Source organism: Arvicola amphibius, chromosome 12 (assembly GCF_903992535.2).
Source record: "Arvicola amphibius chromosome 12, mArvAmp1.2, whole genome shotgun sequence".
NCBI classification, from domain to species: Eukaryota; Metazoa; Chordata; class Mammalia; order Rodentia; family Cricetidae; genus Arvicola; species Arvicola amphibius.
This window is the reverse complement of record NC_052058.2, coordinates 85741840-85759311: the sequence shown is the minus strand read 5'-3', so window position 1 is coordinate 85759311 and position 17472 is coordinate 85741840. Positions and strand designations below refer to the sequence as shown.

The 17472-nt window shown below is 54.1% G+C and overlaps 1 protein-coding gene across 11 annotated transcripts in view; it reads right to left on the bottom strand.

Annotated features, from left to right (window-relative positions):
- Positions 1-15922, bottom strand: part of Ppfia4 (PTPRF interacting protein alpha 4) — a 34037-nt gene extending 18115 nt beyond the window's left edge. For 3 of the 11 annotated variants that reach the window (XM_038348976.1, XM_042056024.1, XM_038348975.1), the window contains exons 1-18: positions 15689-15922; positions 12588-12689; positions 12086-12250; positions 11738-11812; positions 11428-11517; positions 10690-10881; positions 10241-10387; positions 9856-9990; positions 8096-8179; positions 7687-7818; positions 7361-7426; positions 6666-6757; positions 4626-4734; positions 2978-3189; positions 1110-1350; positions 734-769; positions 397-530; positions 1-119 (exon numbers count right to left, since the gene is read on the bottom strand). The exon at positions 1-119 is cut by the window's left edge and continues 45 nt beyond it. In XM_038348976.1, coding sequence (XP_038204904.1) covers positions 1-119; positions 397-530; positions 734-769; positions 1110-1350; positions 2978-3189; positions 4626-4734; positions 6666-6757; positions 7361-7426; positions 7687-7818; positions 8096-8179; positions 9856-9990; positions 10241-10387; positions 10690-10881; positions 11428-11517; positions 11738-11812; positions 12086-12250; positions 12588-12689; positions 15689-15922 — 2365 coding nt within the window. The remainder of the gene's footprint in view (positions 120-396; positions 531-733; positions 770-1109; positions 1351-2977; positions 3190-4625; positions 4735-6665; positions 6758-7360; positions 7427-7686; positions 7819-8095; positions 8180-9855; positions 9991-10240; positions 10388-10689; positions 10882-11427; positions 11518-11737; positions 11813-12085; positions 12251-12587; positions 12690-15688) is intronic. The other 8 variants (XM_038348977.1, XM_038348978.1, XM_042056025.1 and 5 more) reach the window with 5 other exon arrangements.
- Between the last annotated feature and the right edge of the window lie 1550 nt (positions 15923-17472).

Genomic DNA, 17472 nt, shown 5'->3' with positions numbered 1-17472 from the left:
CCTTCTTCCCAAACAGACGGCCAATGGATGACTTGATGCCCTTGCGCTTGGCACCCTTGTGCAGCGAGTCTTGGCTGCTGTTGCTGCTGCTGGGATTGCTGTCCTGACCCTCCAAGGCACTACAGGATGACAGGCAGGAGGGGGTGAATAAGTAGAAATATACTTCAATGACAGCAAGAGAGTTGGAAGTTAGAGCTCAGGAAGGGGTTGAGCATCAATGCTGGGGCGTAGGGGTAAGGGGGTGTGGCCAAAGCAGGTGACCAAGGAAGATGTGGGAACATCCATCCTTGATGGTGTCCCAAAGAGAAGTGAAGCAGTCAAGCACCTATGGCAGGTGAGACGCAGCCCCTCGGAGGCTGTGGGCCCAAGACCGGATCTGCAGCCTGCCCCACTTACCTCTTGCCTTCTTCTTGACTCAGGGCTGGGTGGCCAAGTTTCTCTAGTCGCAGCGTCCTGGGTGAGGAAGGAGGAGAAGTCTCACATTTTATGGTGGCTTTATCCTCTCGGTTCTCTTCCCGAGACACTGGCGACTGAACAGACAGTGGAGTTGTCAGGGGGTAGAGGAAGAGAGCCGGGGGCCTGCCTACCCAGCCCAGACAAGGCAGAGGATCAGAGAACCGGAGAACGCAGCAGAGGGGCCCCTTGGCCTCTCAAGGCAAACTTGGACCCCAGGGCTGGGGGCAGAAGCCCAAAGAGAAGACCCTCTAGTACCTGGGTGCCAGGAAGCACTCACCAGTAGCTTCCTCCTATGTTTTCTTAGGTCGCTGGGCTGAAAAAGAGAAAGAGAAGAGGGCGAGCCTGCTTAAGGTGGCAGCAGAGGAGCCAGGGACTCACACCAGCCTGGGAAAAGTACCACAGCAGAACAGAGCACCTGGAAGGATAAATCGTGGCTCCCTTGAGGAAGAGAGCAGCTGGACAATGGGCATGGCTCTAAGCCTTGTGTCATCATCCAAGGGAGAGAGCCTTTCCTACCCAGAAGGCCAAGCTGCTAACCTCGTATGTCACGGGGGAAAGCATGCCAGCATGATGGAGAAAGGCCAGGCCTCCCATGTAAACTCTCCAGCACAGGCTTATGGTTCGCAGGCCTCTCAAACACCGCACAGACTCACCAGGGTCATGACCCCCATTCGGTCCAGATCCTGGGCAGCACTTCGAGAGGTGAGCTTGGGTGTGGAGCGGCCACTGAGTGGAGGAGATGCACTGGCCAGGGAGAGGGCGGTCAGAGAGGTGGGGATAGAGCCGCGTTTGCGCAGCTGTGTCAGGTTGAGGGCCTCCATGCTGCCGCTGGTCACACGGGTCTCAATCTCCTCAGCACGAAGCTCAGTGGACTCTTTCTCCTCCTGGATCATCCTGCAGGTCGGCAAACCAGATCTCGCCATTAGTCCAGAAGACCAGGCAGGAGGTGGTGCTAGGTGCTTGTACTCACCACCCTAGTACCAAAGGTGGGCAAAACCTAAGGCACCACTGGGTTTCCATGGTCTCTCTGGCTAGCTACCTTCCCAGCTGAACAAAAGCCATTTCTAGGAAGAGGCCTGTTTGTCAATGAACATAAATCATCTCAGTGGGAATCCCTGTCCTGCCTGGCCACAGGAGTGACCCTGAACTGGCGCTTTGCGCTTTTGTATCTCAGCTTCTCAACAGATTCCATATTTGGGCTCATCTTTGTCAGGAGTGTGCAAGCAGGATTTTTTTTTTTTAAATTAATGCCAGCCCCTAGTGATGTTTCCTCTGTTCCACTGAGAACGGAGAGACACGGGGAGATGGAGGAGTGTGCAGAGAGAGGAGTATAAGCACATTCACACACACTGATGGGAATGCGACAGCTATGCTTCAAAGAGAGGAATGTGTCCTTACTCCGAGATGACTCCTCTCCCACTCTGAAGCAGTTCAAATGCCTTTTCTTTTGGGGGGAAAATGGTTGTGATGTTGAACGGGAGCTATGCCTACGGCTGTAATGATGGATGGCAGTCATCCCTACGGCTGTGATGATGGACGGCAGCTATGCCTACGGCTGTGATGATGGACGGGAGCTATGCCTACGGCTGTGATGATAAACAACTATCCCTACGGCTGTGATGATGGACGGCAGCTATGCCTACGGCTGTGATGATGGACGGGAGCTATGCCTACGGCTGTGATGATAAACAACTATCCCTAAGGCTGTGATGATGGACGGCAGCTATGCCTACGGCTGTGATGATGGATGGCAGCTATGCCTACGGCTGTGATGATGGACGGCAGCTATGCCTACGGCTGTGATGATGGACGGCAGCTATGACTACGGCTGTGATGATGGACAGCAGCTATCCCTACAGCTGTGATGATGGATGGGAGCTATGCCTACGGCTGTGATGATGGACCTAGCCCTACAGATTACTCTGTAGAGTTAACACTGGAGTCTTGTATTAACACGTGTGTCTTGATGCTGACTTCTCAAATTTGGAGGTCTGACCTCAGCAGCCTGTCAATTTTACCTCACTACATGACAGTGACATAAATAAGCTCACTAAGGAGGGCAGGTTAAGGTAAGGGTTTCGACAACTTCCCTGTCTCCGCTTCTATCTGACATCTCCTTAGAGATGAAACGCATGCCACTGGGGCATTTCTACCTGAGCTTGGATCCTGACTCAGCCACTTATCGTGTGGCTTTGAGCAAGTCACTATACTCTCATCAACTGACGAAGCTCCCACCCTTAGCTGGCTTCGTCACAGTCAAACTGAACCAGGAGCACAGGCAGCTCCATCTTCCCAAGCCCTGCCATCTCCCAGCCTGGAGAGGAGAGACGTCACCTAGAGTCATCTGTAGCCCTGCCCTCTGGGATCAGTATTAGTCCGAACCCTTGTCTGATGCCCACAAAGCATCCCAGGATTGTGGTCCTAAACTGTAAGATAGGACAGAAGTCAATACTTTTACTGTATGTCCCAACACAAAGGGCCCCTCCTCCCAGGCACCTTGCAAGCTTCACCCCTACCCCACCTGATCTCCTGGTTGATGGCATCCAGCTGCTCCTGCAGCATCATGGCCAGGGTCTGGGCATCAGAGTGGCCACCAGGTGAGACGACATCAACCTGAGTGCCCACCAAGCCCCCAGGTTCATCCTCATCAACATCAGAGATCTCAGGGTCACTGTCAAAGGCAGAGGTGGTGGTGGTGGCCAACACCCCCGGCAGTGGTGATGCCTTCCAGTCCTTAGCAAACAAAAGGAGCAGCAATAAGATTCCTGAATAGCTAGGCAGTAGGACATGCTACCTTCATCCCACGGCATCAGCATCTCTGGAAGCCAGCTGAACAATGGGCCAGAGAAGGGCTCTAACACAGCCTCTCTGACTCAGACCCCAGGGTCCCCCTTGGGGCTATGTTTTAATCACTGCCTACTTTGTGTGGAGCTCCTGAGCGGCTGTTGTGTTCTTGTAACAGCAAAGAGTCAGGAGAGGTAGAAAAGGAGAGGCCTTCAGACTGTGATCAGACTCACCTGCCTCCTACATGCCTGCCTCCCTACATACCTGCCTCCCTACATGCCTGCCTCCTCCCTACATGCCTGCCTCTCTACATGCCTGCCTCCTCCCTATATACCTGCCTCCTCCCTACATGCCTGCCTCCTCCCTACATGCCTGCCTCCTCCCTACATGCCTGCCTCCTCCCTATATACCTGCCTCCTCCCTACATGCCTGCCTCCTCCCTACATGCCTGCCTCCTCCCTACATGCCTGCCTCCTCGCTACATGCTTGCCTCCTCCCTACATGTCCGCCTCTTCCCTATATGTCTGCCTCCTCCCTATAAGCCTGCCTCCCTACATGCCTGTTTGTTTGCTTGCTTTTTCTTGATTCTGCCTTCCTTTCTTCCTTCCTTCTTTCCTTCCTTCCTTCCTTCCTTCCTTCCTTCCTTCCTTTTTCTTTCTTTCTGGGGACTTTGCCATGTTGCCCCAACTGGCTCACAATCCTCTTGCCTCAGTTTTCCAAGTATGCTAATACACCTACTCACCAAACTCAGCCCAGGTAATTCTCAGAGGTGAAGGAAGATAAATCTTCCCCCATCAGATTAGTGTTCCCTCCTTCTCCATCCATACCTCCTGGAACCCCAGGACACGTGAGGATTAACAACTGGAGGCAGTGGCTCTCTTCTGCTCCTTAGCTTCTCTCACTGTCGTTGTCCCGCCTCCCCGCCACCTCCCTGGGGCAACTCAGAAACTGGCAGCTGCTTCTCAGGTGCCATTCCCCAGGGCCAGCTAATCTGTCATCACTCCCTCCTTTCCACTATAAGCCATGCTTTTGTTCCAGGAAGCTTGTTAATTCCATTTTGCCCCTGCAACCCTCTCTTGGTCACCAGAAATGAACAATTGCACACCCAGGCACACGCACACAAGCTGTAGTGGGGCCTCAGGGACCACTGGCCGTCTTCCACCCCTACCTCTCGCCCACCAGGAGGTTGAGGAAAGGGGGGGTGACAGCTGCTGCAGCTGACAAGAGCCCCAACCCCAAGGCTGCAGCTGTCATTGACAGGGGAGAAGGCCGGGAAAGGCTTTGCACCACACGCCAGTCGTCTGTAACTGGAGCCAGACACACGGCCGAACTAACCCCAAACTCCCCAGGGAGACCCACACACACATCCCTCCACCCCTCCTTACCTTGGCAGACTCGTCCCTCAGCACCGCATAGCGCCGATGGAGACCTGAGGGTGTGTGTGTGGCTGTACTCAGAGAGAACCGCACATCTGATGCACTGCCCACGTGTGACCTTGAGTGGCAGGAGGAAAAAGATGAGCCCTGAAGACTGACAGCCCCAGCTTACACTCAGAGGGCCCCACGACTGGGGAATGGCCAGTTTGGAGAGAAGCAACCTGGAACACAGCTGTCTCAAACATCAGAAGAACTGCCATGGAAGCCCAAGGCTCCACTTACACCCTGGAGCTCAGGGGTCAAATTGACACAGGGGAAAAAGCTGTCGGGAGCAGTGGTCCATTCTGCATAAGCAGGATCTCCTCCTGACAAGAAGTGGATTAGGATGCTTTCAAAAAGTTGAGCTCCCTGTCAGAGGAGCATTCAAGTGGAGGACCTCAAGCTTTGTGATAGCAACCATGCAGGATGGCTCTTGGCCTGGGGCATAAAGAGGAATCCAAAGAGATGAGCTCTTGGGGCCTTTTAACTCTGAGCTCTTTGCTTCTGGTGTTCTCTCTAGCAACTTTCTCCAGGCCTCCTGACAATCTGAACTGAACACCTGGATAAAATTCAACCCAGATGTGTCATTTGCATCCCCAGGAAGCCCTGGAGAACCTTGTAGCAACATCACAGGTACAGGCTAGAGAATCCATTCTGCCTTCCCCAGATGTCTGTTCCAGGCACAAGATTTTAGGGTCCCAGGGATAATGTCTGAGGTATCTAGAAGGCCCCTCTGTGACACTTGCACTCTGTCTTCTCAGCTCAGAAGCCTTGAAGGAGCCCAATACAGAGAAGCAATGGAGCCTACAATCCATACCATGCAGCTGGGAAGAGGGAGCTCCTACCCAGCTCCCCCACCTCAGTTCTGTGGAGAGTCCAGTGACTCTATGGACAAAGCCAAGAATCCCTAGTCAGCAAGGAAAGCAAGCAGTAGCAAAGGCCTGGTGAGCTCTGGTCAGTTCTCACTCATTGAGAGCCTTCTCCATCTGGTCAACCAACAGGAAAGGAGAAATTGGAACAATCCCAGCTCCCTTCTCTTCATCCCCCTCCTGATACAAGAGTAGAATTCCTGGTGAACTTACATGTCTACCAGCTCAGACCTCCAGTCCAGCATCCTCTCCCTCACCGAAGCACTGCCCATCCACACACATACATGTAGCCTTAGCCACCTTCCTAATGGCTAATGTCCACTTCCTTGACACATCAAGAGCACAGAATGAAGGGAATGGCATGTCTAAGAAACTCTGATCTACAGAGACAGCCAGGAACTGAGAACATTCAGCAGTAGTATCCAGTCATCTTGCTCCTCGGCCTACTTCGCTGAACTGAGAACTGAGTTCGGTGCCAACTGCTTCACAAAGTATGGCTGCAAGCCCCACTCAGCACGTCTTACGGTGCTTTTGGGTAAAGGGATGCCGTGGCCACAGGAGTAACACAGCATCTCAACTTCCAACAGGAAGGAGCGTTGCTGCTCCATTTCACTCCCCCCGCCCCGATGTCTCTCTGTCCGCTGGCTCTTACTTGAACTTGGGTGGTCCTCGGCTCTCAAACAGCAATCTAAAAATGGTGTCTCAAGAACTCCAGTGAGAAGTAAACTCTACAGAGGGCCCTGTGGGATGGGGAGAAGGGGGTGCCCTCTGGCAAGCATCCCAGAAGCTCAGACTACTCCCACAGCGGAGAAGCAGCACCATTGATTCCTTGCCTTTCAGTGCCCCCTGGAGGACATGTGCTTCCCTCCTACGTATCCACATGAGCTGAAGGACTGGCCAAGAGCTCTGAACCCCAATGTCCCATCCTGAATAGAAGAAAGACTCTGAGGTCCTGGCAGTGTTTTGCTGAGGGAATCTCCTTTCTCAAGGTTTATCCGGGACCATAACCCAGCATGCACTGAGTCCCGTCCTTTCTCAAGGTCCATTCAGGACCATAACCCAGAATTCATTGAGTCCCATCCTTTTTCATGGTTCATCTAGGACCATTACCCAGCATGCACTGAGTCCCACACTCTAGTACCTGGAGTGGATGCCATCCACAAACGGCCCCCCTCGGCCCTTCAGTTGGTCCACCTCTTGGCGCAGCTTCTCAATCTCTTCAGACAGGCGGCCCTGTGCCAGGGAGATCCAGGGTGGGATGGGGCCAGGGAGGGGCAGAGAGAGAAGAGTGGAAGTCAGAGAGGGGCAAAGAGGGCACTAGAGTTGGGGAAAGTAGAAGGATGCCCTGCAAAGTCCAAAGCCAAGGGCCCCACACCAGGACCCAGATGACAACAAAGAAAAGGGGCGTGACTGGAAAATGAGCAGATTGACAGAGGGGCCAGACCAGAAACGGACCCTGCCTAGAGAAGACATCTGCAGCCAGTTGACCCCTCAGTGCCAGACAAACGCAAGACAAATGGAGCCAGGCAGCAGAGAGAACCAGGCTTTTGTGACACACACTGCTAAGGCCAGTGGCTGCAACTCCCAGCATGTAGGACTCTGTCCAGAGTAGAGCCAACGCCATGGCCGATATCCATGACCTCCGTTTCTCTAGCCTCTGCAGGATAAAGCGTATGCACAGTCAGTAGCTTCTGTGTTGGGCAACAGTGGAGGGCGATGGCACGATGTGTGCATGAACCTAGAGAAGCCAGCATTGAGCAGCTGCGCGAACACCAGGCGCTGTGCCTGGGGCCCTCCCACGCAGGCAGGGCTAGCCAGAAGCCAGCAGCTAGGTACCCTGTGGTAGTGCCGCTCTTCTGTGTCCCGCTGGGAGCTCTCCAACTCCCGTACCAACCGGGGGCCCTGACTGGCCAGTGACCCTGCTCTCAGCCACCTCTCCCAGCGCACCTCTCCAGGACAGCACGACATTCCCTGACCGGAAACGCTCCTCCTCTCCCCAGCTGTGGCCCAGGTGGCCTTTACCGCTGTGCTTTATATGCCCTGCCCCTCGTCACACACACTGCCACATCCCAAGCCAGCTGGGCTCCACCTTGACTCCGTCCTTTCAGGCAGCCACAGCCCCATGCTCACCCTGTCCACCCGGCGTACCCAGACCCCCTCACCTTCTCCTCCAGGGCAGCCATCCGTTCCTTGAGGTGGAGCTGCAGGCGTTCATTGGACTCACTGAGCAGACGGTCCACGGTGTCTGACAGTCGCTTGTTGTGGTCTTCGTTCATCTTCTCCCGCTGACGCACCTGCGCGGCCCACCCATCTTGTGCTAGGCCACCTCAAGACTTTGTCACCACCCTCCTCCAGAACCATCCATTTCCACCCGGGTTCTATGCCTATCACTCGTCCCCTTATCTGCCCTCTGGGACTCTCCAGATCTTCCAACCAGCTCCTCCCTAATTGTGAGCCACCTCTTGCCCCATGCAAGCTCTTTCCCTGGCCAAGCCCTTCTGTGTACCTCCACAGACCATCCCATATCCTGCCCTGGAGACAGAGGCCAAGGTGACTGACTGGTGCCCTCACCCTTGCCAGCTCCTGGTTCTTCTCTTCCAGCTGCCCTTCCAGCTGCCGCAGGTGTTCCTCAATGTTGCCATGACGTTCCTCAGCCTAGGAGCAGGGACAGTCAGCCAGCCACCTTGGAGATCTTTGCTTCTTCTGCTCAAGCCCCATAGGCCACATACCCTGGTGTCAAGGCGGTCTTGGGGATCAGGGTCTTAGGTGCCACAGAAACCAACCTCCATCTTGGAGCAGAGCTGTTGTCACCTTCGCCCATCTCCTTCCTGCTCAGAGCTAACCTTAAAATGTATGCCCATCGGACCCTCACAAGGACTAAAGGAAACATCCATGGTAAACGTTGAAGTACAAGAAGCATGCCATAATGCTAGCCTCACGATGGCTATTACCTATACTACTAAACAAGCCCAGGTGGAAGCTTCTCCCTTCCTGGCCATTATTCCCAGAGATGGAGACCCTGTCATGTCTGCTTACAAGGTCCCCAGAACTTTGCATCCCTTACAATCAGGAAACCCTTCCTTAAAATCCCACTGCTGTGACTCACTGGAACACATTAATCATGCAGCCCACCCCTTCTTCTCAGTTTTTGCTCAGCATCCCACACACAGCATCCTCTACTGTAATTTAAATCTAGCATCCCATTGGAGGTCTGAAAAGACCACACTGACTACCCTAGCCAACTCCACCATCATAGAGGTCAGGAAACTGAGGCCCAGCTAGGGAGACATTAACTTCTCTCAGGTCACAGAGCCAGACGGAGCAGGAGCAGACGTGGCCCTGGGTCTTCAGAGGCTCGCACAGTCAAGGCCGTAAGCAAAACTGTACATCCAGTCCTTGGGGCAGCTGTCTGCCACACTAGAAGTCTCTAAATGTCAAGCTCTGGGTCAGGCTCCAGGGTCTGGGGGTAGCTGCGGTGATCACACCTTAGCACCACCTCCGGAAGCTTCCCACCAGTTGGGACTCCTAAATTCCTTGATTACAATACCATATCTCTAGGAGCATGCACTTCCTCCTCTCTTCCAGAGTTCACTGTTTCTAGCCTGCACACCTCTCAGAGATTATTGTTCCAGAAAGCTACCTCTCCATTAGGTAGAATTATATCCACCTTTAATTCATTCTAAAGCTGCAGCTTTTCAAGCAACCAGAGTTGGCCTCTGTGTCCAGAATGTTTCAGTTTGATAAAGAAAGCTGCACTCAGCCTAAAAGTCTACCTGCTGCCCCTTCAGGGATACACGAATTTTAATGGTATCTCCTCTGGGGTTTCATCTTCCCAGATGAAAATCCTATAACCCCAAACAAAAAGATGTATCAGCTGGAAAAATATAGATGATGGTTAAAGTGCCCTGTGTCCATGTAGTGGTCCCTCCTTAAAGGACTCGCCCTAAGCCAGGTGGGGGTGGCACACCCTTTAATCCTAGCATTCAGGAGGCAGAGGAAGACAGATCTCTCTTGAGTTTGAGGCCAGCCTGGTGAACAGAGTGAGTTCCAAGACAGCCAGGGCTACACAGAGAAATCCTGTCTCAAAAACACCCCCACCAAAAAAAGGAGGGGGGAGGACTCTTCCTTGAGAGGTAATGAGAGCAAGGATTACTCTTCCAACTGAGAGACACAAGGTAGTGTGTTTAATGATGTCTCACATTGGGGAGCAACTCCCTGGCCTGGCCTGGCCCAGCCTGATATGCCTCCCACTCTCCTCATAGTCTGCCAAGCTCCGTAAGAGTCTCCGACACAGGATATGGTAGAAGATCTCAAACCCCTGGCCCACTTGCCTTGGTGAGGGCTGCAATCCTCTGAGCCAGCTCAGCCTCCACCTCTGGCAGAGTCTCTGCCTTACGCATTGTCTGCTGCAGCTTCTGCTCAGCCACTTCCAGGAGCTCCTGCAGGTGCCGGGCCTTCTCCTCACACTGGTAGTACAGAGAGGAAAGCAAGTCAAGAAAGAATGCCAGGTCCCCACTTCTACCCCAGCCTCAACAGAGAGCAGGCGGCCACCAAAAGAATCTTGGTTCTTTCCTGTCCAAGGCTCCAGACTTTCTCTTCCCCAAGTGAACTTGCAGAATCCCAGGGGCTCCTAGCCACTAAGGAATAGTTTCCACGTGGTCATCAGGACCCCTAGGGTCAGATACAATTTCACCCCACTCCATCTAGTGGAGTTACCTGGCGGTGCAGGGACTCTTTGTTAGCAAGCTCATTCTCTAGTTTGTCATTGAGGTCATGGATAGATGTGGCTTCTCGCTGAGCAGCCAAGTAGCGCTTCTCCAGTGTGGTGATCCGCTCTTCCATGTCCTCCTTCTGAGCAAGAGCCTGGTAGAGCGGAGGGTATGAGGAGGAGGGTCACCCGTCTTTCTCTGCCCATCACATAGCTGCACCTCCCCGACTGCACCTGACGGCCATAGATAGCCCAGAAAGAGCCGTGATCTGTACTCACCTTTCAGTTTCCGGCCTTGACCCCACCCTCCCATCTTCCTCCTCACCCTGGACCCTGCCAAGGGCTCAGTCTAACTCTGCTCAGCTGTCGCCCGGACCTCTGTTCACACCCTCCTGAGTGCCAACACCTGTACCCAGCCAGATGCAGTTGCTGGGAGCAGGCCTGGGCCCTTGCCCACCTCTCGGAGGTCCCGCTGATGCTTGCTGCTCAGCTCCTCAGACTTTATGAGGTCTCGGCGGGCTGTGCCCAGGTCCTCCTCAAGCTCAGTCACAGTTGCACTCAGGGTGACCAGTCGCTCACGGGCCTGGCTCAACTCGTAGTTCTGCTTCTCCAAGAGTCCTTGTAGTTCTTCCACCCGGCCAGTGTCATCCTCCAGGGACAGTGGGCCATCAGCCAAGGAGCCACAGAATCCCACACCCCACCCTGCTCCATCCCAGAGAGGCTGGGAGGAAGGAGCACATGCCCAGAGGTCACAGCTCTGTCCACACATTAGAGCTCAGGTCCAGGTATGCTTTCTTCCCTCTGAACCAAGGAGCTCACTCCTGATAAGGGACAAACACCCTCGCTCTTCTCTGCTATCTCTAGCTTCTAGTTTTTCCTTTTAGCTCTGCCTCTTGTAACCCAGGAAGGGACAGATTAGTGGAAGAAAGGCTCAGAGACAGAAGGAACCCTGCCTGATTTTGACACACAAAGAAGATATGTGGACATGCGCACTATACCCATCAGCACTAAACTGAAAATTTATAGGTTACTTTGCTACTTTGCTACGAAGTGAGGAGGAGAAAGAAAAGCGGGAATATCACAAAGAGCCCCAAGTCTAATTCAAGCAGTATCCTACTGAACCTAGGCATGCAGAACCTCCCATTCCTGTCTTTGTGACTACAGGCTCCTTCTGAACAACTCCCCCATTACCCACTTTCCACAGGCGTTTTGGTCCCAGCTCCATGGCCCCTTCTTCTTCGGCCACTCCATCTCGAACTCCTGCCCCCTGCTGCAGGGCAGATACCTAGAAAACACAGCAACCACCACCACCCCCCAAAAATAATAAGTCAAAGAAGAGACATCCTGCACATTCCACACCTCCTGGGAAGACAAGCCTAGCCTAGCTTCAGCTACCGGTGCCCAGCCACAGCAGGCAGAGATCTGAGGAGCACAGTGAAACAGACAGGGTAGGCAGTTGGCCGGATTCCTCAGAGCTGCAGGGCAGACCCAGTCGGGCTGCTTACCTGCTGGTGAGCTCCTGCCAGCTGCTCCTCTAAGGTGGTGACCCGCTCTAGAGCTGCCCGGAGCCGTTCTCGCACCTGCCCGGAGGAAGGAGAGATGGAGGAAGAAAGCTTGGCCCCACAGAACTAAGGCTCGGTCTGCCTCTGTCGGGCATGCGAAAACACGGAGGGCCTGTGGAGAGGCAAAGGCCCCGGAGAGAACCTAGTAGGGCTGGAAACTAGGCCAGTGGTAGGAGAGGTCCAGGGGCTAGGGGCAAGTTCCCTGACACCAAGTGCGGAGATCCCAGGAAGGAGCACAGGAGACTCGGGGAAGCCTGGATGGACTGGGAGAAGGGGAGAGCAGGTGGGTACCTTCTCATCCAGGGCCTTGTGATGCTCAAATAGTGACTTAAGGGCCTTCAGCACCTCCACCTCACTGGAGACACCCGAAGGGGACTGGGCCTGGCGCTTTACCACCGTCATCCGCAGCGACCGCTCATGGCGGGACACCAGACATTCCAGATGTTCCAGAAGCAGCTGACAGAGAGCAGGGGAGGGCAGGAAGGAAGACAGTGGACTTGGGCCCCAGAAGCTACAAAGCAGGGCCCACAGAGTCACAAACTACAATGCTCTCAATGAACACCAGACCCCAGCCGGGCTGCCCTGGCCTCTTCCCCAGAACTTCAACCCTGCAGAGACTCAGGAACCACAAATGAAACCCCAGTACTGGGGACTAAGTAGTTTTCCCATGACCCCAGGATGGGAGGCAGAACCCATCTAGCCAAGGTGTTTGGTCAGGGTGTAAACACACACACACACACACACACACATACATACACACACGTGCGCACGCGCAAGGCCATCCCTTACTTACCCTTGTATTATTCCGTTCTGCTTTCAGCTCAGATATCTCTTCCTCCCGCTCCAGAAGCTGCTCCCGACACATGCTTAGCTCCCGAGTCAAAGTGGCAAATTCCTGAAAGCCCCCAAAACCCACAGTGCTTGGGATTCGCCTCCAACTGGTGTCCTGAACACTCAAATATATGGCAGGCTTTTCTCATTCTCCCCTTACTTTTATCTGCCCATGTCCCTCAAATCCTGGCCTTTCCCCGTTGCAGGGCAGGAAGCCTGCAGCTAGTGTGAGCTTCCCAAGGGGAAGCACATATTAGGATTCCAGTGAACAGGACTGCACACAGAAATGATTCAGTCACCAAGTCGGCCCTGCAAGGCCTGCTTCTCCAGCCACCAGTGACCAGATTACACACTCCCTCCCACTCCGTCTTCGTAATCCTACAGCAGCTCAGTAGCCGACTCCTTTGGAATCATGGAGGGCAGGGCCACTGCGTGCCTGGTGGAAGGAGGCCCATACAGAGACTGACAGGAGTTAGAGGAAAGAAGGGTGCTATAAAACTCACATGTGCATGATTCCCAGGAAGCTCTTTGCCACCCCCTTCCCAGGATTGTGCAAGATGCAGATGCCCAGTATAACAAACGGGTTGAGAGCACACGGGCATGCAGCCCTTTGATGCAGTCCTGGCTTCTGGGAGCCCTGTTCAGTCCAGCCAGGCTTACAGTCCAGCATCTGAAGGCATATACTAACTGTCCCTGCCTAGGGAAAGCTCTCCCAACCCCTGCGCTTCTATGAGGATAAGCAGCTAAGGAAGAGTGCATGGCCTTAGAGTTACAGGCTCATCACATCCCACTGGCTTGATGACATCATACCAGCCCCCCCCCCAAAAAAATTCTCAGATGAGTAGCTGTTCCCTGTGGCCACAGAGTCTAAACATTACTGTAGAGGCTGGGCCCCACCTCTCCTCTGCAGCCACTTTAAACACCAAGAATTCATAACCACAGGACGAATTCTCAAAGCAGTATCCCCTTATCCCTGTAGACCAGGCATTAAGCAGCAGAAGGAAGTGGCCAGGGCCCAGAGAGCAGAGCAGGAAAAACTGAGCCCTGTTCCTTGATTACTGCCTTTCTATCAAGGCCACAGTCAAAGTGCAGGGAAGTTAAATGTTTCATTATCTGGAAGCTGAGACCGGGGCCTGATGCTGCTTTGCCCCTCAGCTTACACATATGTACACACATACATACATACACACATACACACACACCACCTAGAGAAAGGACTTGAAGGCATGCCCACACCTCACGATACCATCCCATCCCCCAATAGGCTATAATGTTGTCCCTCTCCTCTGCCCCAAGCTAGGCAGCGACCTTCTTTCCCTACCCTAGGAAGCTGTGCCCTCCCTTTCTAGCTAATTCATCTGATAGCCTGCTGCCATGAGAATCCCCCAAAGAACAATACTGCTTAGAAAGTTAAGCACAAACTCCTCCTAGTTTTCAAACTCTTCTTCCCTGCCTTTTTCTGTGTACTCTAAGACCTAGCCCATCTGTGTGAGTTACTGTCTCCAAACTCCGACGGAACTTCTAAGAGCCACACCTCCACTGACCAGGGCTCCCCTTACACAGCTCACCCCTCTCCCACCCCTGAGGTCACACTCTACTTCCAAAGACTATCTGCATAGGGTTCAGCCGGCTCATGGGCTCCCCGGACTCCCCAGTGGAAGCATTCCTCCCTGAAACCATCAGCTCCTTGTCAATCACTGTGGGTAGGTGACAAGAGGCACTACCCTTCCCCTTGGAAGCTTCAAATGTAAAAGGCTGGGAAGACCTGGAATCAAATCAATTTCAGCTCTCCCACAGTTAGCTATGCAACCTTGCACATAATGCCCAGGGCTTGTGATGGACAAGGTAGGAGTGGCCCACATGCCCACCATTCTTCTCCAGCAGGGTCCAGATTCTTAGAGAGAAACCATTACAAGACTCTGGACCCCTAAGTTGAACCTCAGAAATCCAGGCCCAGCCCTGGTTCTCCCTGAATTTGGAGAAAGGACCTACAGCTGAGGCTTAGGTTATCTGGCATCTCAAGGCCACCTCCCCTAATCCAAGCAGCACCCCCCACTGGCTCAGGGCGGTCTGTGCCATGCATCCAAAGCCACCTCTGTCCTGAGAATGCAGGGTGGCCAAGTAGACTACGTAAGTACTGTACAGACTGACAGACAAACCCCAGCCTCCCTGGACCTGGTGACCTGGCAGACCACACCTTCTCCCACAAGCTGTAAGAGAGTTACACAACATGTAACTCATGTTCCTGTTCCTGTCTCCGGCCTCTACGCATCCCCACCCTACCCCAACCCCAGAACATCCACCCAATGGGTACTAAGCAGGAAGCAACTTGGATTTCCAGAGCCCATGTGGTGAAGTAGAAATAAAATAGAACAAGACAATGTCTTGGGGGTCCGGGGGTACACAACCCTCCCATCACACTTACTCCCTGCAGAGCAATGAGCAACTGAATGATCGCCCTAAGGCTTCGGTTTCATCGCCGGCAGACCAGAGCGACAGTGCTCGACAGTGCTGTCAGCACCGGCTCCACTGTGAGAGCCACTGAGACAATCTCTACAGACGCCTAGCCACAGAAGGTGCACAGCAAATGGTTACTAAGTTGTTGCTACTGGATGTGTTGCTGAGGACCATGGACTGGCATGCAGGACACCTGGCTTCAAGGTTCAGCTCAGTCTACAGTTGTCTGTGTGAGATCTCGTTTTCATCTGTGCAGGAGGGACAGTGGACAAGATAGTCACCAAGGCCTCTCCCATCTCTACTTTCCTTGATTCCCGCTCCTGGCAACTCTTGGTCTCTGGTGAGAGAGAAGCTGTTAGAAATGGGGTTTCCTTCCAGTCTAGTGTGCCACCTACTGGCAGTCTGAGCTCCCTACCGTTGGCAGTCAGCGCAGGATTTTCTTTCTGCATTTGTTTCTCCAGGTAAAGCCAACGTAGGCAGTAACACTTAGGAAGAGGGTTTATGCAGGAACACAGAGATAAAAACACCCTGTGAACTCCACTACCTGACATACAAACAAAGGTGCTGAATTCAAAGGAGCTGGGGAGGGAGAGTGTGCATTCTTACCTGGGGGAGGGCGGAGTTCAGGTGGCGCTGGAGCTGGTCTCGCTCATGAAGGGCATCCTGGAGCCGGCTCTGAGTGGCTACCAAAGTTTCCTGACTCTCCCGAAGGGACTCCAGCAACTTCTCTCGCTCATCCAGCATGTTCACCATCAGTTGCTCAAAGTTGGCGTCGGCATCGGCACCATGGGGGGGCCCCAGGGGGTCCCCCTCATTGATTGTGGGCATCACCTCACACATGATGGGGATGGACAGAGCCTCTCAGCGTCAGGTCAGGGGATGGGGAGAGCTCACAGGGTTGGCACCTGCAGAAGGACCCAGGGCATGGGTCTCAGAACAGGCAGTGCCAGGCAAGTAGACAGGTGGGTAGGGGGTGCTCCCATGGCATCAGTTGCTCTTGCTCTGAAAGAAGCCTAGGGCCTGTAGTGTCCCTGTGGAATGGAGCCAGAAGGCCTGGCTTAACCTTTCAGGGCTGAGGCTGGGTGCCCTGTGTCCCCACACAAGCGGGAGGCAGCGGCGTGTGGCCATGACAGGCTGGGCGAGCCGGGCTGGGAGGCAGCCCTTGTCTTAGACTGAGCACCAGAGCTTGGCAGAATCCCAGCTGGGTCTAGCAACACCCATGGTTTCTGGAGGGCGGTGTGGTCTGTGGGAGAAGAGAGTGCTGTGAGGACCAGCTAAAGAGAGCAGGGCATCTAGGGAGGGGCAGAGGAGGCAGGCCCCGAACCAGAGAGGGAGAGGCTGGGGGTGCTGGCACATGCCCCCTCTCAGGGCTTACTTACCTTGGTGGCACCTCATTAGTTTTCCCAAAGAGTGCACATGCCTCCTGCCTAGCCTCTGTGCCTGCAGACCCTGCCCCCCACCCCCTGCAGCTGTCAGAAGTGCAGCCGCAGTGGTTCCCCACCCACGTGGCTTGCTGGCCAAATATAGAAATGATTCAGTCAGCGGTAGGGGAGCAGCCGGCAGGCTGCCCAGAGTCCTCCTGAGACCTGAAGGTGGGAAGCGAGGAATGGGGTCTCTGTCCTCCCCCCATAGCGTCCTCTCCTACATTCAAGCCAAGGCAGGTACAGAAGGGGTTAAGAGGCTTAGAGGGTGGAAGTCCCACAGAGGCTGGACTCCCATGACATGGCTGAAGTCTTGGAGAGGCACAGGCTGGGCACTGGGGCAGGCAGAGAGCCCCGACCTGCTAGGATGCTCATAATTCAGGGATGAGGCGGGCTTGTCATCACCCACTTCTGAAGTCTGCCAGCGCGAGTTTGTGAAAACCTAGTGGATTCACAGCCTCCAGCTCTTTGTTGGGGAGTGAATGACAGAGAAGGCCCAGGTCTACATGGGTCTTCCAGAGGGAGACCTTGTGCGAGGCTGCATACTCATGGCTAGGAATCTACTCCCTTGGTAGAGGTAATTATCTATTGTTGGTGCTAGCGGAAGTCACCAGCCAGGTCAGGAGCATATGCACAGCCCAGGGGCCCAGCAGTCACAGCAAAAGAAGGCCCGACATGGAAGTCGGGATACAGCTGGGAATTCCATCATTTTCAACCTCCCTGCCCGGGACTAGGCCACTGGCTTCATCAGTTCTCAGAGGGAGTATCTTCAGGTGGCCCACGTAAAGGCCCCAACACCACAATGGGTACACTGGAGACCTACATAAGTGGTGCTGTCCTTCCTGCCTCACCCACCCCCTTTCTAAAGACATGGGGGCAGCCAATGTATACTTCAACAGATAGACAGGCAGCTTGGGGGTCAAAATCCAGTATGAGTGCGAGATCAGACTCAGGCTTCCGGCAGAGCTG